The 25,740-nt window shown below is 41.0% G+C and overlaps 1 protein-coding gene across 1 annotated transcript; it reads left to right on the top strand.

Moving 5' to 3' along the window:
• The first annotated feature begins 2,015 nt into the window (after positions 1–2,015).
• Positions 2,016–22,362, top strand: LOC143216381 (peripherin-2). The gene is made up of 6 exons (XM_076439355.1): positions 2,016–2,260; positions 5,108–5,241; positions 9,974–10,130; positions 13,847–14,075; positions 18,955–19,104; positions 21,260–22,362. Exons 1-6 carry the CDS (start codon positions 2,112–2,114, stop codon positions 21,326–21,328), a joined length of 888 nt encoding a protein of 295 aa, XP_076295470.1. The 5' UTR covers positions 2,016–2,111; the 3' UTR covers positions 21,329–22,362.
• The last annotated feature ends 3,378 nt before the right edge of the window (positions 22,363–25,740 follow it).

Here is a 25,740-nt window from a genome sequence, read left to right as displayed (position 1 = left end):
TCTGCTCGAAAAATATCATTTTGATAGGATATTGTACAAAGTGTCAACTACTACGCACTTGACCCGAAAATGGGTCAAAAATGCTCAACTTTATGCGACCATAGCTCCTCAACTATTGATCCTAGAGGATCGAAACTTCGATCTGCGTCCGCGCCGGGTACAAATCTACTGGATTACATACCAAATACATCATAATTTGTAGGAGAAAGGTACTAATTTTGAGTCCAGTAAAGTAAAGTTTACCCATTTTTATATTTTTTCGTGTCTGTTATATTCGGTGGAGAATTTGTTAGAAATGTTTAATTGGATCTATAATTTTGTCTGGCATTGGAAAGAGTGATAGAAGCTACTGGATATTTTATTATTGTTAGATAAACTCGATAGAATCGTATTCTTAAATGTCCGTCCATAAACAGGTTACCAACTTGGTCTAGAAGCACAGAGATGCATTTATGCAGCAGCTGAACGAACAACAACTGAATGGAACGATATCAATAACTCATATAAAACTGGACATTTAAGGAGGAGGTTGAGCCACATTTGGGAATATGTATATTTAAAAAATGGGTGCTAAGACGGTCTCTATATTGGACGGGAGAATAGAATTAATTTGCATTCGGGGATACAGGAATTCTCGTACGGAACGACTGTTTTGATAGGAGGGTAGAAGGCGGGAGGCCATACACGTTTCGCAACTTCCAGCCTTGAGCACACCGAATGCCTCCATACTCACTCGTTTACTTGTAGTTTCTGCCTTGTATACCGAGTATCTGTATGCGTGGTTGCGACTACCGTTCGCACGTACCGGGTGACGTCGATGTAATCCTTTAAAATGGCCCGACCCCGACACCACCCAGGAAATTTCTGCAGATAATCGGCGAAAAATTCGCCCGCGATTAACCCCTCGCACCTGATATTTTCGTTGCTTCGCTCCTAATCGCACAAAATCTGCCTTCTAATCTTTTGTACCATTTTTAAAGTGGTAATGATTCGGTTCACTGTGTGATATAATTAAATTTTCCTCGAAACCCTTAATTGTTAGCTACATTAAAGACTGTCCGCAGAACTAGATGTTTTAAAGGTGTACCGCTATCTTTTACAATTTTTTATAAACATGTTTAAATGTTTATAGTTCTATATTATTAATTGATATGACCATAATGGGGGGTTGGCATATTCGATATATGGATGATAGGATTAAACTTTCAACTGCTCTCACGAAAAAATATTTTTCTTCTGTTATTGACTGTTATTTTAATTTTATTTAAGTCTATACTGCCAGAATATTTTCCCACGCGCACCACTGTTCGTACAAAGTTTCATTTGTCAGTTTCATTCTTGCTCCTGTCAACAGAAGGGATAGACGTATAGTCTCCTAAGGGATGAACCTATAGTCGCACTGTGGAGAGCTGTTGGTGTCTGATAGTCCTCTTGAAAAATGGTTACAGTTTTACTTGATAAAGAAGAACAGCTTTGAGAAGGCCACGTGAGTTTGTCACAGATCAATTCATGTTCAAAGTCAGACAATTTATTTTACAACAGAAAGAGTAGATATTTCAGCAAACTATCTGACATATCTAGGGTAGCCGAACAAACATTCATAATCTCATCAGTCCACATTGGAAGAGCTAAAACCTTTGGACGAGTGCTTCAGTGTAAAAAATAGGACAACAATTTGGAAAGAGATGGAACAATCGATGCAATCGAAAGAAAATGCACCACCCTGTATACACGATGAAGCAGAGTACCCAAGGCTCCCTGGATGCCGTAGAAATACCTCGGCGAGGACAGTTTCCGCCGCGGGAATGAGGAAATTCCGGATCCTTAGCCGGGAACAAACCGCCCCTGACGCGCGGCAGAATTCTAAACGAATCAAGCGACACCGAACGAACTAATTGGCCATGAAGATGACAGATCCAGAATGATGGCGTCACAGCGGTTTCGCTGGTCGCCAGAACAAAAGAGTACACAGTCCGAGGAGATTGAAGATGGCGATCGGAACCGTCAGGTTCACGTGTCAAGAGAGGAAACGTCTCCATCGTTTCCTGATCCTCGGGATCTTGTCGATCGGGCTCATTGGACTTGTTCTATTTACCATTGGAGTGTTGACCATGTACACTATTGGCGGACAATTGGGATTCGAAGGCAGAAATTTGTTCGATCTGGTATCGAAGACGTTGACGATGTATGGGCTGTATGTTTTCATTCATAACCTGATGGGTCTGAAGCTGTGCTATAATTATTTTCACTTTGCCGAAGGGTAAGTGTGCAGAAAAGTGTTGGACAATGAACCTCGAGCCCATTTCCTCGATTGCTTTTTTTACAAATTGGTGAAAGATACAATGAATACATTTTTTTTAACATTGTCAATTATTCTTATCTTGTACTCGGGCTAGATTTAACTCTTTTTAGTAGCGACCAAAGATAACAGTTATTCTAAAATTTTCTACGATAAAAATAATGAATAAAAAATTGATTATTATTGAAATTTAAGATAAACTACACAATATATGAAGAAAAAAATTCGAAGAACAGAATGATTAAAAAATATCGATTTTTATACTTTTTGGTTACAAGTAACATTTATCAGTGTCCAAAAAATTGGATCCTCTTCGATAACTGTTATCGATGAAGAAAAACTGATGATGAGCGATCGAAATAAACTTCTCTCATTAATAACTGTTATAAGCGATCAAAATAAATTTCTCTCATCGACAATTGTTATGAGCGATCGGAATGGATTTCTCTCAACGTTAACATTTACCAACAAGAGAAACAAATTTCGGTTACTTATAATCATTATTCGTAACCAATACGATTTTAGTCTTTTTGGTTTTTAGTTCTTTTTGGTTATAACAGTTAGGGTCCCTGCTTTTTAGAATTACCACTTTATAGAATCAGCGCTTGAAATCGCCAGCGGTTATACAAAACGTGATTCTAGCTGAACCAGGTAGAATAGGTGCGCCACTGGCCAGGCGTCCCGAATAAAATCGGTAATTCATTCTTTGCAATCTGGTTTCAATCGTTATTGTATTTTTGGTCGGAATGAACATTAACAACGCTTCTATCAGGCTTTTAAATATGCTTTTGTTGTACGTAAAAGCATAATATAATATTTTATTTTACAAAAAATACACCAACGAATTAATAAACTGTTAGCGTAAATGTTTTACACAAAAATTCATAGTTTAATTACTTATACACTATCGAAAGGAGATGAGTCGTTCTTTTTGGATTTTCCTTGAATTGAACCGGAGCAAAATGCGCGTTCGTTACTAAATTAAACGGGCAATTATCACGGGCAGATTATAGCGCTTCCGCTCACAAGATCGGAGAGTTGTTCGCCGAATGGGCGTAATTAAAGTGCGTGAATGGCGGCCGGGACAAAGTGCGGGGGAGTACGCGGCGCGCGCGTTTACGCAAAATTTCGTCGCAGAATGCCGGGTAAATTGCGAATCAGCCGGATCGGGGCCCGCGACTCGCCGCGTAAATCGGTTAATGCGAGCACGGCGAGACCGTGCAGATTTCTCGGCCGGGAAACCGCGCGGCGGCCAAGTGAAATTCACCGGCCTCGAGAGCATTCATTAGGGTCGGCCAGGCACCCGTAAATGCAATTAATTGGCAGGCCGGGTATCAGGCGTCCATGAATATACACAATGCATCCCTCTCAAAAGACATCCTCCCAGAAAACCCTAGAAAACCCCCTAGAAAAAGTTCGAGTGCAAAACAATCGAGTACCTGAACCTGGAGAACATTTTCTTCAATCCTTTTAGAAGAAGTAATAGGATTGAAATTGACCCTCAAAGTTTTAGAATTTTGTATAAATGCAATGATGTGTAAATTTTAAAAATTTGAAATAATGACGACTCGAATTCTAACAGGTGGCCACTTAAAAATTGTTATAGACTATGCGTTTTAAATAATCAGAAAAGGGCCCATCCATTTTTTAACAACCAAGAAAATTTGAAATAAAAATACGGATTACAGCTGTGAGAAAAGAATAAATAGAAGGGAGACTTTTCTGAAAAGTGAACGGGAACGAAGGAATCGAGGAATCAAAATCCCCGAGCGATGAAAACGGAAATAAATAGAGCGAGAAACGACGAATGAAAGGAACAAGGACCAAGATTGCGGCAAGGGGAGAAAGGCCCGTTCCCAACGGTGTTTTTCTTAATTCCAAAGGTCGTGAACAGAGACGGACGCGGATTGGAAACGGTCCGGTCGCCGAAGGCCGATCGATTTGTCAGAATTTTCAAAGTAATTCCACGGCGGCGGTGGTTCATTTGTTTTAATTAGCCGTGCCTCGTTAACGTATCTTTGCGGTTTCGTTCGCGGGCAGAGATTTTCGCGTCTACTCTTTCTCTTTCTCTCTCTCGCCTACCGTAGCTCGATATACGGCCTCTGGGAAATTGGAAGGGTGGCGGAATTAGTCTCGGTGGGTTTTAAATTAGCTCCGCGGAGGGTGGAAACGAACTGGTGCTAACGATCGAGCACCCTTTTACTTTCTACGATGTTTTGGCCAACGGAATTCGATGCTGGAATGATAACTTTATGCAAATTTTCTCTCTTTCGGGTTGTTTTGTTAGAACTGCGACGAGGAAAAAGTAATTCTAATAAATGGAAGCTTCCTTAAGGTAGAAATAAAATTAGTATGTATTCTCTCTCTCTCTCTCTCTCTCTCTCTCTCTCTCTCTCTCTCTCTCTCTCTCTCTCTCTCTCTCTCTCTCTCTCTCTCTCTCTCTCTCTCTGCGAGAGATAATAAAAAATTATATTATGAGGTAGAATGTTATTAAAATCGGTGTGAAGGTAAAATATAAAATATAATTTGTTTGACGGGATAGCGGATTTTTTAATTCAATTTTATTTAATCCTTTAATATTAAAACACTGAGCAGCAAAATAGAAAAATATGCTTTACTAGCTGTGCAACGAGTACATTGCGAAGGAAGATTAAAAAATGATGTGCAGGTATTATAACACCCTATTTTAAACATCACAATGTTTTCAGAGAAAAAATTCCATCCACTTGACAACAAATTACCAGTAATCCCCAAGGACGTTGGATTTATGTTTATACTGGTTAGGGTGAGGATAATTTATTTTTTCAGATCCTGGAACTTCAGATTGTTTGTTTGGACAATGGTGGGGACATTGATGACCCTGGTGGGGGGCTTCATGGCTAGTATATGCTTCTCGACTGCGGAACAATTGGTGCTTCAGGTGCGAGAGACACTTCTTGAAGGTACGATTAATTTTCATTTACCGAATCAATTATTTCTAAGTAAGAACTTTACTAAAATTCATATTAAGAAATAAATCTATAATTTCTGGAGACTAACGCAATAGATTATCGATGGCAGAAACGTCCATAATTAATTCACGGAATCTCGTGAATGTTTTTCTGGTGAATCACTAATAGAAATCACAGCGCAGACCGGCGTTATCATCAAGAGATCATCAGGCTGTATTTAGCTATCAGCGATGCGGTACGCGAGAGCGTCAGAGCGTAGTTTATCGCGAGCAAACGTTTCGAATTTCGAAGAGAATCCAGTCGTGCCGTATCTATTCATTAAGTAGGTAGACACTAAACGAGATTTCCATCAGTAATTTCCACGGGACGTACCGGGTGGCGGCTTCGACCGCCGATTTGCATATTATGCCGGGACACTACTTCGCGGCGTGCCGTTTTCACCATCTGTCTGCCGTAGAGACGATCGGTGCGTTCCCGTGCATGACGTTAACGCCACACAAACATGCTTGCCGTTCTCGTCTATCGAGAAGATTTTGCGCCATGATTATTACCAACGAATCCAAACCATCTCTTCCCTCTCTGTGTCCCACCCTCTCGCTCTCTCTTTGAGCCTCTATTAATCATTCAAATCTCAATCAAGTGGTTTCCCGACATAATTTGAAAACGAAAATTAATCGAGACTTTACAATAAGACTTTGAGCGTTTCACATTCGTTTAGAGATGGAAAGGTGTGCCTGATTAATTTCAAACTTAATGTATATTTTTATTATACTTTTGTTAAGGTGTGTACATTTTTTTCAGTGAACAATTTTAGGGAATTAAAAAGCGAGCTCAGGGCTTAAGAAAAGCAGCGGCGCGAACGTAACGAAGAATGAGGAAAAGGTATCAAGAAAAATGAAAGACCGTGGCACACCGCGTGCGATCGCATGAATCTCAATTGTTCGGCAATGCCACTTTATCTTCTGGCTGGCGGTGAACGGTATTCACGGTTGAAACGCTATCAAATTTTCGACGGGACTGCGGTCTGGCTTGCGGTAATACACACGGAATATTTCACATTAACGTATGACTTTCCGATATTTTATATCCTATCAGAAATTCATCAGAGCAGGAAACCGAAATTCCGGGTCGCACGCCACTGGGAAGAGTCCGAGGGAAATTGAAATTTCCGTTCCGCGGTCGAAGTCGCGGAGCCATCAAATTAATTAAAAAGCCGCTGTCGAATTAATTAAATATCGACCATGCCAATTATAGGTACGTGCCGGGCCGGACACGTGTCCACGTTTCCACTATCGATAATCGGTAAAGGAAACGCTGCGGTATCGCAGCTTGTAAACAAATTGCTCGCAGTTTTATCAGCTGTTCTAGTTATTAAGTATTTTATACGCTGTTTACAATGTTTCAGCGATAAAATTCTATTCTCAGCATTCACCACGAAGCCTCTCAATTTAACAAAATATTACACAACATCTTCCTGCAAATAGTAGGCGGGCACGTGGACTAGGTCAACCATAAATCAGGCAAATCAATCAAACTCGGTCAGTCATTTTTATTCGATGAAATAATCGAATCGAAGAAACTCATTTTTATTCAGCAAACTACTGTGACTTCTGGTTAAACTAACATACAATATATGAAGATCATTTTGAACCCTTTAAAAAAAATTATTTCTGCATCCACTGATTTTCTAAAATTTTATGACACTTTTGACCCGTGTTTAACACCGTAATGAAATTGACGGCGATACTTAAAGTGGCCCCTACACGATCAATAATATTGTCAATATTCGCATCAATATTGGCGCGAATATATATTTTGCTTCTGGCAAAAATAATAATGGTTTTTGTTGTGAATTTCGAAATGTCTTCCAGTTCGGATTCGAGTTTTCTAGCATTGACTCTTTCACTGTACGAACAAAAAAAAAATCAAAGAGAAAGAAAAATAGACGCTGGTCCAAAGAGTGGTACAAGCTGAGGAGCCGCTTTACACATGAACTGTTAGAGATTGGATACGCGAATCTGAGATTGATCGTGAGTGGGAGAGGAGAACACTAGACTTGTATTAACACACTGTTTAATGAACACATTTATACAGAATACGCAACCATACTGAATGAATAAACAATACGCGACGCGAATGCGGTATGACGATACGAGAACGAGACGATGGTTAACGGCTAGACGAAGGCGGTGATACGAACGATAGACATGTATAAGCGGTTGCCGTTAAAGAGAGCGGTGCAAACGAGAAATTAGGTATACCCTTATTGCAAGGATAGCGTCGAGTACCAGCGGAACAACAAGGGGGTATACCTGCGGTGTAACTAGAAAAAAATAAGTATACCCTGGAGGTACTCGAAACGGACGGTACAAAACGTTGTGACGATAATGAAACGAGACGAAGACGTGACCAAAGTGATCCGATCCGCTGCCGAATTCACGCGTTTCGCGAACGCAAAGTGGGGGGCGCCTCGACGACGCGACGTCACCCGATCGCGGCTACGCGAAGTCGGTAAAGCGGATCGGATGCGTATCGGTTGGCCGGAACACGAACATTTGCAGAATTTTTTGCGTTCTACAGAACCGGACGACTACAAAAATTTTCTTCGAATGGACGAAGAAGGCTTTCAAACTTTATTAAAGCTAGTTAGGCCCAACATCCAGAAAAAGACACTGTTATGCGCGAAGCTATCCCTGCAAAACAAAGACTTTCTATAACATTCAGATACCTAGCGTCTGGAATGGATTTGAAAAACATGAAGTTTATGTGTGCAATCGCCTCTCGGACATTGGAAAACATCGTTATAGAAACCTGCGAAGTAATAACACAAGCACTGAGATGCAATATTCAGATATTCCATAGTGTAATTCTAGGAATATCTTTCGGTACAAAATTTTCTTTAACAAAACTTACAGGGCTACCAGAGTCTAATAACGCTGTCATAGAAAGTTTGTTTCACTAAATTGTAAATAGATTCACGGAGCGGAGAAATTCGCCGTCGTCCTCACGTTGCGCCGTCACGTACACACAAGCAACTGATATTGAAGGAAATATTGACAATAAACCTCCTAGACGTTCAAACGGTTCTTCAATATTGTCAAAAAATATAATTTTCTATCAATATCCGTCACTATTGAGAGGACGCTTAAATATACTCCTAGACGATCAATATTTCCATCAATTTGGTCCTCCGTTAATATTCACGCGAATATTGACAATATTATTGATCGTGTAGGGCCACTTAAGAATATTCAATGACCCGTGAATTTAGTCGGACGCGTGACAGAACACTGTCGAATGCACCTGCAGCTCCAGTTAGGTGCTTTTCGATGCAGTCTCTCGACGTAAATCTCGAAGACACTCGGGGCACTCTGTAATCGGCACTCTCTATTCTCCCCGCAACGTTCCGCGGCGCTTAGGATTCCGTCGCGCCGAAGAACTTCGACCCTAAAGCTCCCTCGCAAACCCTACGAGATTCCAGCAGGCTCGTCTCCCTCGCAATCGTGCACGTACGCGACTCTTCATCGCGTAATTAGTCGCAGATCGCATCGGGAACCGGAACTTCACTGCTTCGGGACGCTTGTCAAACTCCATCGGCGCGCAAACCGTCTGAAAGGAAACATAATTTGTACTTCAGGCAGACTTCTGACGTTGGGAACGATCGACTTTGATCGTGATTTTTTGAGGAATCATTAGTACTTCCCAGAACGTACTAGTTTCGCATTGTGAGTGATTTGAGAGAATTTATGGTGTAATAATTTTTGTGCACGAGAAGAATATTTCAAATTCAGCTGTCGGTGTTCTAGTTTGCTTCTGAAGTATTTTAATTTATCCATAATGGGGGGGGGCGGGGCTGTTTTTAACCGAGTTGGTTTACATAATTTTTTAAAGGAATTCTTCTAGGTTGTATTTGGAAATTTATTGTAGGATATCTACAGTGTGCCACGAAAGTATTCAAACTCCGTTTAAAACAGAATAACTTTTTTATAATTGTTCCAAACGCGACCTGATTTTTTCTAATCAATTAGAAGCATTGGTTTACGAAATGATATGCAGAAAAGATTTTCCAAAAATGATAATTTACAAGGTTACATGTAAAAATAAAAAAGGCATTTTTTAAAACTTTTTTATTTGGGCCCTTGATGAAAATTTAAAATATATATTTTGCAGATCTATGTTAGTTGTACACATGCTGAAAATTTCGCCGAGATCGGTTGATGCAGGAAAAAACGACACGCATCGAAAGATGCACGAAACATATATTTTAAATTTTCATTAAGGAGCCAAATGAAAAAGTTTTAAAAAGTACCTTTTTTATTTTTGCATGTAACCTTGTAAATTATAATTTTCGGAAAATCTTTCTTGCATATCATTTCGTAAACCAATGCTTCTAATTAATTATAAAAAATCAGGTCGTTTCGATCAATTACAAAAAAGTTATTCTGTATTAAAGGGCGTTCGAACACTTTCATGGCTCACTGTATATAACATGCAGTTAGAAAACTTTTTGCAATATGTTCAAGCATACATTATTACAGACTTATTTTTGCTGTCTTGATGGTTCTAAAAAAACATTGCATTTTACGATCGCTTATGTCTAAAATTCGAAAGCGTGTTAAAATTGATCGAATTTGCATCGCGAGCAGTGTAAAATGAAATTTTGCGCAGGAACGAAGCATCGAAATAATTATTCCAGAAATGACGGTTGCCATTCTGTCAGCAGGCATGAAGAGGTACTTCTCAGACGTGACGTGGAAACGGAGGATAGACAGTCTGCAGGTGCACATGCGATGCTGCGGAATAGATTCATCCGACGATTGGCACAAGACGTACTGGCTGCGGAGGGAGCTTCTTGTGCTAGATTCCCCGGATATCTTGAGGTAATTATCAGTTAATTATTCGGGGACAATCGGGGCTTGGTATCGGTGCCGGCATCGACATTGACATCATAAAATCTATATATCCCAGCCGTTCTTGTCTGCCATTATCGTTCCGCTTGATTTCCACATCTGTGCGCAGTCGACGGCCGTCTTATCGCATGCAATTATCGACGCGGCTCGTCGATGGTCAACCAATTACCAATTTATCACCCAAAAAATTCATCTGGACACGAATTTAATTGTTGCACATTCATCGAATAATTTGTAACATTTTACCTGACCTTACTCAGTTGACGATTTCAATCATTTTAATAATCCAGGTGTACTAATTTAACTAACAAACAAAATTCCAAAGGCAATTTTTGGTCCAAATTATTAAACGAAAGTTGCAACGTGTTGGCCATCTTGCAGCCTACGATAATAATTACAATATCTCGCGCTCCCCGACTCCGTGCGAATTTCCGAGGAACTTTAATGGGAGCGCAGAAAGTATGCCGGGATTTTAATTACAACTACACACTCGCCGGATACGAAATTTTCACGCGTGAGAGAGTGCGGCTCAGGACGAAGGAGGTAAGGAAGGATGTTCGAATTATGCTTGCGAGCATGGTTTTCCGAAAGCGTTAAAATACCAAGATCGGTACTCCTTAGAATTTTATCGGGAAGATCCCCGAAAGGAAACCAACCTTTGGAACACAGGGAGTTGGAACGAGACAGCAGCGTCCCCGTTTCTCTTTCCCCTCGGAATCCAACCCCCGTCCGACAGTCCACGCCTTCCCCGCGGTGGGAAAGGATTTAAAACGCTGCAGGCAGAGTGCTCCTAGATTATTTCCACGTGGTCTAGTCTTGGGCCCTCCACTTCCGGTCCCCAGACCCCTTGGATCGTTTGCGAAGGGGGCTGCTCGTGCTTTTACGCGATCCACCTCTTTGGGTACGCCCACCTGGAAGTGTTCTCCATTTTCCTTGTACCTGGGAAACGATAACGGGGACAGTGATATGTTACCCGATGTATTCCTAGACCCTTTCGCTCCATTTGCCCACTTTTTCAACCCCCTCTACCTGCTAAGTAGCCTGTTGGGGTTGATAAATTTTTAGGAGTCCGGGTAGAGACATTGCCTCGTGGTTTATTGGAATCAGCCTTCTACAAGAGGTTGAAAGATTCATTAGGGTGAGAGGAGCTCTAAAATGTTAATTTTTAAGCTATTTTAATATTACACAATTGTTGGCGGGAGACGCTAAAACGCGTCTTTCACACCACTGTTGGTAGAGAGCCGGAGACTCTTAAAACGCGTTGTACAGTAAAAGTTAGGCGCCGGGTAAGTCATAATTATATTATTAATCATTTCGCGACTGGACTGATGAAAAAACGGGTCGCAAACAATGTGTTGAGGACTGTAGTAAGAACGAGTAGAACTTGTGTGATAAAATTAGAATTTTTAGTCTCTACCTTTCCTGTTTCCTTTTTCATGATGATCACTTTAATGGAGAGGGTTGGAACATTTTGATAGTGGTCGTGAAGTCTTAAAATGTATTTGCTAGACACTTTCTTAAAGCTGGGTGGTGTGGGTGGGGTTGATGGAATATTAATGATGAAATTGGAGGTTTCAGTCTTTTATAGTAAATTACCTTTGTAGATGAGGTTGAAACAGTGTTCTGGCGATCAAAAGTTTCAGAGTTCCTTTATTTTATTAATAACTTAATAATAAATACAACAACTTTTTCCAAACATATTTTTGTAACGATCCTATGATTTTGTGGGGTTCCAGCTGAATAATCTTTTGCTGCAGCCTCCACTACTCTGCTGGAAAAATAAGGTGCACAAGGTCCCAGAACAATGGCAAGCGCTATAATTGAGAGTGTACAGAACTCGTGATTACCTTAGGAGCAAGCAACGAACTGTAGTGAAAATATTAGGTCGCTGCTTTGTACACCTCAAAAGCTGGGCAGAAATTTGATTAAACTTCCGAAAGTTCGATAACGTTGGCAAGTGAACACCGTCGGAAACGTTAATTTCGAACTTTCTGCTTATTACCAAGTGGATGGGGGAAGCGGGTGTGCGGTTTATTGGTAATTTTTATGGAATACCATGCTAGCAATCAACGTGCTAATGGACGCTGATACTTCGCGGCCGAATTGCAATCGAAATACGTTTCGCGAGCCCTAACGTACGTGTCAATGTAGATGAGGGTGTTGTAGACTAAGAAAAGATTGCTCCAGAATGTAGCAGTCTATGTTGCACAATATGGAAGCACAACATCGCGAAATAAACAATGACAGCATCGATGCAATGACTCGATCTTGTCCCAGCATCCCCTGTACTCTTCTTGACACTCTGACTCCCGAAGCGCTGTTTACTGCAAACCTGTTTAGTTTTCGATCGTACCGTGTTGCTCGCTGTAGTTACCCAGTAATTGCCTAATAGTTAGGTTTCTGGATACTGATGTACGCGCACATTATGCCCCTCACCTATCCGTATACTCCATCCTCCCAGGGCCCCGCGGTAATACGTTCAATAATAAAGGGTTAATAGCGCGTTCTGAACAGAAGCCTTTGTGTCGCGGCTGGTAATCGCAGGTAGAGCAGTGGGTTATCGATTTCTCGTTATGTTAATTGCAGAATTATACCTCGGCATGGATCGATCACCGGTCGCCTCCTCCTCGACACCGCAGCCATACCGGAGTGTCAATCGCCACCATCGAGCCTATAAAGTCAACAGATATTATACTATACCGGGTGGTCACCAAATAACACCTTGAAACCAAACCAAAGTTTCTTCTTCTTATAAATGGCAAGACAGAAATAGGATTCAATCAAAAGGTGCGGAATTACAAACGAATAATTTTTGCGGGAACGATAGAATGTCCAATTATGATCGAAATTAAGTTGAAGCAATCTTTAACTACGTGAACAGCGTGCTCGTATGGATGATAGTGGATTTAAATGAAAATTACGACGGCGCTGGTACAGTTTTATGAAACGGGGAAACGATAGATCGATGGTGAAGCGTTTAATCACCCGAAACCAGCCAGCGTATCGGACCCGAGAACAGACCTACGTCACTTTTCACCGAAGCGAGAACTTTGCCGAAAGCCACCGTCGAGAAACCGGCCAGCAGCCGGAGAGACACGCGACACGCCTCGCAGCTCATTCCAGACTTCGCGGACATGTTCGTGGACCAGTTCGAATTAGCAAGTTCAACAACTTGCGGAATGCCGATCGGTGATCCGTCTCTCGGCTGCGTTTCGACCCACGGAACTGTCCTCGGTGCACTTTGCACCCACGGAAACTTCCGGTTGCTCGAGTAGTCTCCCATTTTTGCACGTGACCTGCACACATCGTCGTCACACATGCAGATCCACACGAAGATCCACGGGTTTAATGTGACTTGTTTTTCGACTGATTGTGAGTTGTTCGACAGGGGGACAGTGAGATAAAGAATTCAGCTATCGTAGGTTCGGATAATGGAGGCTCCACAGCCGGTTCAAACGCGACACGTACCACGGTGCTTGTAACAGTATAAAAATCTACAGTCCGATGATGAAGTGTGTGGCCGGGGCGCAACAAACTGCGAGCGTAGTTTCCAGGATGTTTCCATTGTTGCGATTCTTTAGAACAAGTCCCGGGGTTTGTTTGGCTGGTTGTAGAAGGGGTTTGAAAGGGAGGTGGGGGAGTTGAAACGTGATCACGGGATGTGACACGTAGGAATCCTGTTTCAGGTACGCGGAGTTGGACGGTCGCGTGACGCCGCCGGTGGTGCCATGGAGTTGCTGTCGATCGGACGTAAAGGGCCCCTGCTATCACGATCCTCTTCAGCTGCCAAATACTGAACAGAATTCCACTTACGAAAGCCTGAACGCCCGGGGCTGTCTGATCGTCATGAAGACCGTGCTAAACGGAACCCTCTATTCCGCGGTGCCGTTGATCGTGTTTCTGTTTGTGTTGCAGGTAAATCAATAATAACGCGGGGGAACGCTCGGCAAACAATCGGCTGAATCAATCATTCGACTCTCTCTCTTTCTCTCTCGCTCTCTCTCTCGCCCGAAATCCGTGGCTCGAACGAAAATCAAGGGGGATGAGAGACTCGGGACTCTCTCTCTCTCGACGACAAGAAACATGAATTGATGGGGTGGGTCCGTCGAAAACCGAGGATCACAGAGACCGGTCGTTGGGTTTTGATCGGGACAACGGTTGATTCGATATTTTGTTGTCAGCAAATCGGTGAGTTATCATACGTTCCAATGCAGAAAGCTAATTCGTTGAAATTCTTCGACGATTCGTTGACTCCGGATCGTCGTGCGAAATAAATATTGTTTGCATAATGCTAGTCCTGATTAAAATAAAATTGAAAATCGTAGAATATTTAGGGAAACGAGATAAACAAAACGTCGTGCTCAGACGAAACTATAACGAGCCATACTATGGCGAACGGAAATTTCTGTGACGCTCTGTTAAAACTAGCTAGCAGAATATCGTTTCGGCGACGCTATCGTATCGGTTGATATTTTTGTCCCGAGTTTATATCGTTGATATGTTCATTCTTTACAATGGCTCGTAAATGTTTATACACACCGGTTTATTCTCGAAAACCCAAATTAACTGGAAATTTACTTCTTCGATTAAAAGCTGACGATATTGCATCCCGAATAAAATTCGTTTACGATCCCTCTTCGTTTTATCGTGTCCTATACGGTCGCGTGCATTATATTATAGATAAAATTGACAACGGTGTTACGGATCATCCTGTTCTGCACAAGTTGTGCGAATATATGTAGACAGGGTGAGTCACCTAACGTTATCACCTCATATATCTTTGTTGTTTTCAAAGATAAATTAAACGTCTGCAGGACGTCCTTTCTGTCCGTGACCTTGAATGACCTTAAGTAATTATAGTCACTGAATTCGTAATGAAAGGGACTATCATTGTAGATATTTAAAAAAGGGTGGTTCCATTTAAAAAAATGAAGGTGACCCTGATATCTCTAAAAAAGATTACATGAAACAAAAATTAGTTTGGTATCGTATGAGCACCATTTTGCTATTCAACTTTGTCCTCAAGACATTTAATGTATCTTTGGAAACAACAAAGACCTTTGAGGTGATAACGTTAGGTTAGCCTAACCTAATCCTGTATAGCAAAATTGTAAGAGTTCTCGTTTTCCTTGAGGTTTCTGTCGAGAATTCGACTGTATGCGCGGGATTCAAATTAAACGGATTAATGAATCGTTTGATAAAGGAAAAACTTGCCAGCGGGATAGGTTTAATTAACCGCGACTATTTGCCGGCTTAATGATATCAAGGCACCACCGAGTGCCTCGGCCACCGAAGAATGGTGGAAACGGAATTAAATTGGAGAGGCGAAACGAGCCTCGGGCACGCGAGCTTCCCTGCCCTCGGATAGTTACTTTCTTGTCCAACCTATTTTCGAATCTATCTTGGTTACGGCGTTACACGAGCTTCATTAGACAAAGAAAATATTTTCTGATTGCCCGGCGGAATGCGCCTGATCGATCCGCAACGTTGTATCGTTCATTTTCCTCTTCCCTGTTTCTCTTTCTAAAAAAACAGCCACATGGTTCAATAATCACTTTTTATTCTTCAATAAGCTTCAATACTCATTTCTAATTCTTACTGTATACGATTTATAAACAATTTTATATCGTAATAAAATTATCTCTTTTGAACATAAAATAATATCCTGATAATGCAATTGCATCGTAGAGAAATTTTGTCTTTTGTAATTTTTCTTTAAAGTTTAATTACGCTTACAGCATGAACAAATTTGTGAAATTCAAAAAATCGTGCACGCCAGTAAAATTTAATAAAGTCCTCCCATTTTATTTTCACCACGGGCGATCCTCTATTCAATGGAAAGGATTTCTATGAAGAATTTTTTTTGCTCCTTCCCCGTTCGTTTTATGAAGATTTTTAATTATCAAAATTCGTAATCAATTTATCGCTCTTCTTATATTTTTTCTCCCAAAATTTGTTGTTCGTCTTCATCCTGTGTGAAAGATAATCCTAATATGTATACAGGGTGAACATTATAAAGCGTTACAGACGAATATCTCCAAAAATATCTATTGTACGCAAAAATGTTTCAGATGGAAGTTGTTCAGTACCGAGGGGGGCATCATGCGGTGGAGCTTTTATTTTTACCGGTGGACACTCCAAGGTGAGGTCAAGGTCAACTTTCTTTTTTGAAATGGAATGTTCTACTTTTTATACCATAGATCGATAGAGTATCAAATTCTGAATATAAAAGTGTTCATATGTACTGAACCTAATAGTTAACGAGATATTATCCAAAGAAGAAAGAAAATTGTTTCGATAATATCTCGTTAACTATTGGATTTAGGACATATGGAGGTCAATGCATTTTTACTCAGAATTCGATAGTCTATCGATTCATGATACAGAAACTAGGTGTTTCCATTTTAAAAAAGCAAAGTGACCTTTTCCTTACCTTGGAGTGTATTACCATCGGGAAAAATAAAAATCCCACCATCCTCGGTACTGAACTTCCATCTCAAACATTTCTGCATATAATCGATATTTTTGGAGATATTCGTCTGTAACGCTTCATAATGTTCACCCTGTACATACGTATACGATGTACTATAATACAGTAACACCGATTAATATTCGGACGGTCTAAAAAATACGATAACTTTTTTAATATTATACTATACGATTTGAACTTTTTTAGAAAGCTAGAGCAATTAATTAACTACAGGGTCTGAAACAAAATTTTTGCAAAAATTGCAATTGATAAGAATTGTAAAAAAAACACAGATCTACAATACATATTTTTTAAATTTTCAATATAGGCCCACATTAAAAAGCGTAAAATGAAACTTTTAGTATTTTTTCTACAATTCCGATCAACTGCAATTTTTGCAAAATTTTTTTCACATCCTGTAGCAAACTAATTGCTCTAGCTTCCCAAAAAAGCTCAAATCGTATAGTATAATATTAAAAAAGTTATCGTCTTTTTTAGAGCGTCCGAATATTAGTCCGAGTGACTGTATAATTAATTCTTTAACCCCATAATCGACATAACCAAATTTTATGTAGTATCTCTTCAGACTGTCTCGGAAAATATCGGCTATTAATTAATTAACTAATTTAATTAATTTTCGTGGACCTTTTCCCACTTTATTATGTTCCACTCCATAAAGATGGCGTAGGAATTTAATTAAACGAACACCATAGTTCTTCATCTTTTAATATTGCATATTCGTGTCCCGGGGAAGAATGAAATTCATTTAGACACGACTCACAGGGGCTCCTATTTGATCTTTATTATTCGAATTAAAATCACGTGGGATTCATATCAAAACATTCCACATGTAATTTTGAATCGACCCTAAACACGTCGATCGCAAAAGTCACGCATTGATCATGGAAGTGTTTTAGATGAATATTCAAATTGCATTCGGAAGCTCGATCAGTCTGGAAACACGCAAAAATTTTGATCGGAAGAGGTGATCAAATCAAGGTGAATATCATGAAACGTTCCGAAACCTAAATGGACGCGTACAAATATTTATAATGTTATTCTGAGAGCTTCTCTCGGCGGGTTCTCGAATAAATAATGGTAACGGGCAGTGCACGATCGAACCGTGGTACCGATAGGCAAGGATTATCAGATTCATTCGGCATTATTGATTGCCTCGACACGATGATACCGTGCGTCATCGGAACTGCGAAACGTGTAATATTTTAAGGCGAAACCGCTCGCTTTTCGCGCCGAATTCCACCACCGCCGCCCCGAGTACGATTCAATAATTCACATTTAACTTCCCTGAACGGGGCCGATTGGTAAATTATGTGTCGGCAGATAAACTGCCCGGAGTAAATTACTACTCTACTGAAACTTCGCGACAATCGTTCGTCAAAGGCACACTTCGCTTTCTTTCTCCGGCAAAAAGAAATCGTAACTCTTGCGCCACTCTCGCCCTCTTGAAAATAAAAATGTATCAGACTGTCATTTTTCATAAAAACAAAATTAAAATTCAACAAGAAATTCACAAAACGTATTCTATTAAAATCAACAACTCCCTGTTCAACATACAATCCACAAAAACAACAGGTGCACAAGACAACCTTGAAGGAAGCACAGCATACCGTCACGCTGTACACCGTGCGAATCACACCTCTCAAGGTCGTCCCCACCATTTCACTCCCATCCGAGCCGCCTGAGAGCGATCCTTGGTGGTGGGGGTTCGCGAGGGTCGAATAATTGGCAGACTCGTTAACGATCGGCAAACCCGACAAAGCACGTTCGGCAAACGCGATCGTAACAACTACTGCGGGCCGGTTTCAGGCGTCGCGTCGTTGTAATGCGAGTTTGTCATTTGAAGCCCGGCTGCTTCGAATAATGACCGTGTGCCCCGGGATCGATCCGATTTCCGGTAGCTAAACAATAATCGCCGGACAAATCTGCGCGAGCCGAACGAAAACAGGACGCGACGGGAAGTGTCCGCGTAAAACCGGAATATGGAGAGGAGAATATAGAGCGGAAAGCCTCTCGAAACGAGAAGTTCCTTCAGCGTTACCGAGAGGGAGAGAGAGAGAGAGAGAGAAAGAGAGGAGAGGCCCCCGAGAGTCGCGTCGTAAAAACGAAAAACAGTGTTTTACGAGTGGGTACGCGAGGCGGTAGAAAAAATTGCAACGTAGGGAATCGAGCGCGTGGGAGATGGTGGATAGTGGAGAGAGGGGGTAAGGGGTGGAAATCCTCCCCCTCTTTCCCGAGGCGGGGCGTTATTCGCGCGATCCTGTGTACGTGGCGTCACGTATGAGATAACGGCCGGAACGTTTCCAGGTCGGCGTGACCGTGTTGTCGAGGCTCGACTTTACTGCCGCGAGAAATGCAGTTGCACTCGGTGACCGGTGCAGGGCCGCCCCAGGATGGCTCTACGGCCGACTCGATTTCGGCAACGCCTCTGGACCTAATCTCTGCCAGATCGATCGGGTTAGTCCACCAGATACTCCTGATCTTAGGCCATTTTGCTCCGGCTGCTTAAACTCTTTAACATTCTTGTAGCATGAATACGTACCTAAGAGTTCTTTAATGAAAAAAATTAAACCGACTTCGACAAAACGCACTAAAAAAAAATGCACTAAAAAGTATGAAATAATTTCCATTTAATTTATGTGAATACGTATGAACTTAAATACAATACAATCTTTTCGGAGGCGGCGCAAAATTGAAAATTTTTGATAATGGAAATTACGAAAATCCTTAAGTTCTTCTACATGCTTTTACATATTAATGTATCTTCTCTTCCCACCTACTGATTTCCAATTTCACCATATTCCAATGAAATCATAATCAGCAACATTCTTCACTCTAACATTCTAACATTCTTCATGAATAATGAAAATATAATGCTTTTCCACTAAATCCTTCATAAATTATAAATAACATTTTCTACTACAGAAAATCCTTAATGAATTATTAAAAGATAATAGTCTCGCAGAATAAATTCTCCATAAATAAGGACTGTTCCCTAACGAATCTCCATGAAAGATTCTTAAGAAATAAAATGCTTAAGAGATACTAAGAATCTTTAATTTCTTGAAGATCCAATCAAGAATTTTCCATCATAGCAATATTAATTATCCAAATTTCATTAAAAGTGCTAATATCCCTCTAGAATAAACATCTAAAGAACAAGAATTTTTTATTTTAATTCTTAATAAATCTAGCACTGAAGGCATAGGATTATCCTTAACACGTTCGCTACCAGCATTTGTTTCGTTGCTTACCTTCCTTGTTCGAAAGTTTTATTAAATGCAACGAACCCAATTTTGAATTATTAAAACAGTTTAGCAGAAGGAAGTCGCAGATTCTCTGAAAATTATGCATTCTTCTAGGACTTTAAACAACGAAGAGTGTATAAAATTAATTTTACTGTTTTTAAGTGAACAGTCAGATTATGGATGTCACATATTTATGACGGTGGTAGCGAACAGGCTAATCTCTAAAATATTTCATTGAAACAATTTTGTTTAGGATGATGCTGTGTCCAAATTATATTTAACGTGGTATAAATCTCATAAATACAGTATGAAACCTTTTTGCAGGTAATCTAATTCGTTCGCACATAAAAATGCGGAAATACGAGAGCCAGCAGTGATAACAGGTTGGACCCTACCCGAGGTGTAAAAATGTGCTAATTATGCAATAGACATAAACATTCCACCAGCGATTGTAGCGTCAGTTTCTCGTCTGCAGACAGGGAGATGCATTCTCTCCTGCCTTCCGCTCCCGACTCGCTAATTTTCAAACTGTACATGTGTAGCTAGGAACTCTTGCCTGGCGAAAAGAGTTGAAGGGAAGCTGCCAGCAAGTTCCTAACTTCGCGAGAAATATTTGCAGAATGAAGTTCCGCGCCGCTCGCGGAATAACACTTCGCTCGAGCACCGGCGGTGGGTTTATTTGTTGAACGCTCTAATTTCTTCCAGTTAGAATAAAACCGGCAAGAAAAGCAGAGAGGCAAAAGAAGAGAGGACGCGGGAGAGAGTCAGAGAGAAGCAGAGAGTCACGATTCGTGCAGCTTTTATTAGGGGACGCGATGAAGAAAAGTTTAAAAACTTTCGCTGCAACGACCAGCGCGTTTACTGAATTTATTTTTATAATCTCAAATCTCGTTTCTTATTAAGTTGCCCCGAGCGTATCCGCCACAGTGAAATAAGACCATGTATCTCTGTATTTTTATCACAGACGAGCTATAGGAGCAGACAAATCACCCAATCTATTCTTTAATAAATAAATTTTTGTTTAGCTCTAGTAGATGGCGGAAGAACCATTTATTTTGATCCTGGAGATAGTGAAATCTTCTCAAATCAAGTATGAAAAATACATAAAATTTTTCTTTCTCGTTTTGGTCATCTCCAGTTTGGCTCAGGTGTACGAGGAATCGTATAAAACAATATAACGATGGAATTCAATGCTCTCCACGATCGATAAAGAATTAATCTTTAAAAAAAACTTGCGGCGATAGTTAAACGCGAACTTCTCCTTCGTATTAAAACTTTTCTTCGTATTTATAACTTGGCAAGCGATTCCACCGTCGAAAGATACTTCCCTTTGATACGGCTTTCCGTTTCACAAACTTTCGTAGAAGAACAGCGGACAAGGCGACTCGATGATCGACCTCAGGCCACTTGTTTATTCCACCGACACGGAATAAAATCGCGGGGAACGATCACGGACATAACCGAGGACAATCATACTTTCGTATCCAATCGTTCATATGGAATTTCTGAAGCTGTTAATAATAATATCGTCGTGAAGAACAGACCTGTTCGTCTTGGAGCAGTTTAATTCAACGTTGGAAGGATTTGCGGAAGATAAGTACTTAGCGGCTCAATTTTTTATCAGGCAAGTCTGCAAATCAGTGGAAACAGTACCTGGAACTTCCTTGAAAGCTGCTTTCGTTGAAAACAGTATAATTAATCGGTTTTTGCGTCGCCATTCATGTGAATCAAAATAGATTAATCATCTTTCAAGTTTTTATTGCGTTTCATTGTTAAATAAAATATATTAATATGATATTTGATTGTTTCCGTAAATGTCGTTCAATTTTTATTTCATTATATAAATTATATTGGTTTTCGAAAATCTTTGAACTTGCTAAGCCGACCATTAAAGTGCTCACAGGCTAACAGTGGATTCGATGTTAAAGAAAATATTCCCTGCCCTCCCACACTGCAATTAAATTTTCCTCCACCCGAGAAGCCCATAATCATCCCAGAAACCTCTCAATTCCCCGCAGAACCACCACTCGCAATCGCCAAATCGAATAATCAATCCCCATAGCCGAAGATCCACTAACTCGAAGGACCACTCTCTCAAAATAAAAATGGTGCAGTGCTCCACAGCATCTCGAGCCTCCGAATCCGTTGAAAAACCATCGAGTCGATCCTCGAACTAATAGCCGGGGCTGCCGAAAAATCGTTATAATCGATCGTGTCGGTGGGTCGATCGTAAAAATCGGCTACAGAGGCTGCCGTCGTTTTCGAAGGCTTTTATCGAAATGAAAAGCCATCGAGAGGGGTTGGAACGCGTTTAACGAGGTAACCCTCGGTCGAGTTTCCGCGGGGATTAATCGATCATCGGCCGCGATACACTCGAAACGGCCTGCCAGTGGAACAAACAAGCCCTCCGAGAAGAGAGAGATCCAGGAGAGATCGAGGAGAGAAACGACGCGGGGAGGAAAAAGGGGGCGAGAGGGTTGGAAACGATAAGATAAGACTCGGTCGAATTTCTTTTCCCTCCCGGTAGTCCGTCGCCGAGATCCGACGATAGCTTTCACTATGATTACTGGAGCCGGTTAATCGAGTCGCGCCACTAAATCGCTCGTTTTACTCCGGTATCGAATCGACCGATCGATTGGCAACTGGACCGTGGAACGGACAACGGGCTGCGGGGAAATCTCCAACGCGGAGGACTCTCTCCCCCTTTCACTAACTCTCTCTCTCTCTCTCTCTTGCTCTCTCGAACAATGACAAAAAGCCACGTTAACGGTATTCGGTAAGTTTGTTTTATTTTATCGGGTTCTCTCTTTGTTTTCTTCTCTTCTCCTTCGCTGCGAGTTCTCTCCCTTTTTTCCCATCCCTCTGGCTCTGACTCTTCTCTGTGGGAAACAGGAATATTGTGGTTTACTTGATGGTTTGGTGGGAAAATGAAGATTTTTTTCTTGGTACAGGAAAAATTGTTGCGAAAATTTTAAAAATCTCACGTCTACACAAATATCCGCAGTACACTGACATGTGAATTTCTTTCGCATTTGTGAAACGTGTAGTATTGAAGTTAAGAGATAAATTATACTTTTGTATATGTAGATTAATCAAGGCCAAACGATTGAAAACAATTTTCCAAGAGGACAGGGATTTACGAGAAGATACGGAGTCCGCTAATGCTTCTTTAACACTCTAATCTTCCAAAAACCACCCACGATATTCACCGAACATAATCCCAAATTATATCCTCTGATAAATACTGACCAGGATTATCCAACAGACATAATTTCACCCTCGTCAACCTTCTTCGTTTCCGAAAATCCACAGAAGAAGTTATCACTGCAGAAAGAAATATAATCGCGTTGCTGTCAGCTCAACCCAACGACATAAAGTGAAACAAAAAGACTCGGTGATCAAGCCTAGACCTCGCTACAGATCTACATATATGTAGCACAGAATGGAATTTTTTGTTGCTGGTGCCTAGTATACATTTTTACGCACACCAAAAGTTTTTTCTTCATCTTGTACAGCAAAAATGGGGAAAATGAACGTATGGATCGTAGAATAATCGTGGATCACAATTTCGATATTTCGATCTGCTGCAAAATTTTATTTCAGTTTGAAGTTGTCCGACAGTGTTCGCGACTTAGGTTGTTTATTTGTCGTTAATTTTATTAAGGCGTTAAGTTTATTTAGTGAGTTAAATTCGAAAATTAATCCAAGGGTAAACGGTCTCTTTAATTTGTTAACTCGCCGTCGCCTCGGGAGTTGGAAACAAAAATGAAGACTGTGAACATTAATTGGTTTAATTCAACTCGACTTTTATTATGATATTTGAAAACCAAGTCGAGAAATGTATTTTCAACTCGGCTTATTTAATGGAGCCCTTCATTAGATGCGCCAGGGATGTATATTTAAATTTAATTCCGCTCTTGAACTTGTTTAATTCGGTAGCGACCCTGTCGTGATATCCTGCGAACTCTGCATAAAATAAATTTGAAAATTCGATCTGAAAATTTCTCATTTTCTGCTGCCAACATTGTTTCATTTTTTAAATTATCCAGAGAACTTTAAGAATGCCTCACACGTGGCCACTGCAAAATAGAAGAACGGCAAATACGCGGAGAATATTTTTGCGTTTTAAGGCATAATGTAGCCATTATCGCGATCCTTTGTTCCTTATAAGCGTGCTTAAACTTATTTCAAAGTGTAGTGAAGTGCGGCCTGCATTTTTAAAACTGGCTGCAGTTTTTCGCATTCTAGAATGCAGTCGAAAATAAGGCAAAGTGTATAGAAGTACACCATTTAGTTTTTACTCTGGCGCTCGCTTAATCACATCACTGCCTTTGACCCTCATTCTAGCGCCCTTCAGATGGAACTATGAAACGAGGCTTCAAACTGGATACCGTGGCAATGTTATTTCTCGTTCTCTCTTTCATACTTCTCCGGAAATACGGGCTCTTTTGAATGTTAGTCGTGAGTAGTAACAGCCACAAATAACAATTGTCCCACAAACTTGAAAGATGGCTTTTTGATTTTTAAATATCTAAGGACGATTAAAAATTTGTTGGAGTTTTATGGATATAAAAATGACTCCACGAAGTTCAAACAATTATTTTATGAATTGAAAGAGAAAAAAATATTAAGATAAAGAAAGTTGTTGTTCCAGGAGCTTTTGGTGTCCAGTTTCATCTCTAGTCCAAGGATCCCGCGGAGCTTTAACGAACTCGAAGATCGCCGAGTGTCTTTAATGCCCCGAAACTCTTGAAAGAGTATGGGTGAGATGAGCGGGCGGAGGGTGTTGGGTGGGGGTGCAAGATGAAAGCCGAGGGACTGATTTTCAAGTCTAAAGAAGCCGAGGTGGATGGAAGGAGCAAACTCTGGTCGTCGGCTCGTACGTAGGGAAACACTCTGATTACCGAATCCGAGGAACGAAAGATCTCGGGGATCGGGCGAACTCGAAAACGGAGAAGAAAGCTCGGGTTATTGAATCCGAGGGAAAAACGAAGCAAATTCACGTATTTACCAGGTGCATAGGGGCGGACAAAGGGGCCACGGAGAGGAGGGGGCTTGGAAAACAGGCTTCCAACGTCGGCAGCAGCTTTCGACGGACCGAATCGGTGGTACACACGCCTGTTCGCGTCCAATATGGCGAAGAACGCGTAAAACCGGTCGGTTTACGGTGAATAGGGAACAGAGGAGGCCAACAGGACTTCGTTTTGGACGCGCTGGAAATTGCGGACTGCTCGAAAGTCGCTGGACAGGGACGCGAATTCGCCATTATTCCATTTTTCGCCGGCGGCGACACCGTGCGAACGTGGACGACTGTAAAGTCTTTTCTTCTTTTCAGATAGCTTTGTTCAATGTTACTATCCATTACTATTGGTTGATAGTATCCATTTAGATTCTTGAGCCCAAAGGATCGATTCGGTTTTTGGCTTCGGAAAGCCAGAAGCCCTCAGACGAACAAAGTTTGAATATCTCATTAGGGTTCTATCTGCCGTGCAATTTTCGCAGCGGCTTCTCGGCGTGTTACAGTATTCATGAAGTCGTCACTCGCAGTCACGATAATACTGGATTCGTTACACAGGAAGATTGCGAAAGCGGCGGAATTAAAAAATTACCCAGCACCGGCCTCGGACAGACTCATTCGTTACTGCTCCAAGCTTGTCGAATGGCTAATCGAGTTATCCGCCACGTGAAATTTATCCTTTCTGATGGGAAAATATGTTTAATAATTCCTCTGTTTGTTTCATTGGGACCTTGGACGTTTTAATACTCTGCAGCCGTGCGATTGATAATTAATCAACTTCGTCTGTTGTGTATCGATTAGAAATAAATTCTCGATGCTTTTCTCAAA

This window comes from Lasioglossum baleicum, chromosome 15 (assembly GCF_051020765.1).
Source record: "Lasioglossum baleicum chromosome 15, iyLasBale1, whole genome shotgun sequence".
Lineage (NCBI taxonomy): Eukaryota > Metazoa > Arthropoda > Insecta > Hymenoptera > Halictidae > Lasioglossum > Lasioglossum baleicum.
This window is presented reverse-complemented; position numbering and strand designations above follow the sequence as displayed.

Bases quoted from the DNA above. Each gene is read 5' to 3' on its own strand.
- LOC143216381 (XM_076439355.1), top strand. From the start codon at position 2,112: ATGTACACTATTGGCGGACAATTGGGATTCGAAGGCAGAAATTTGTTC. The intron at 2,261-5,107 runs GTAAGTGTGCAG...TTATTTTTTCAG, and splicing joins TATTTTCACTTTGCCGAAGG to ATCCTGGAACTTCAGATTGT. The intron at 14,076-18,954 runs GTAAATCAATAA...GAACGTTTCCAG, and splicing joins TGTTTCTGTTTGTGTTGCAG to GTCGGCGTGACCGTGTTGTC.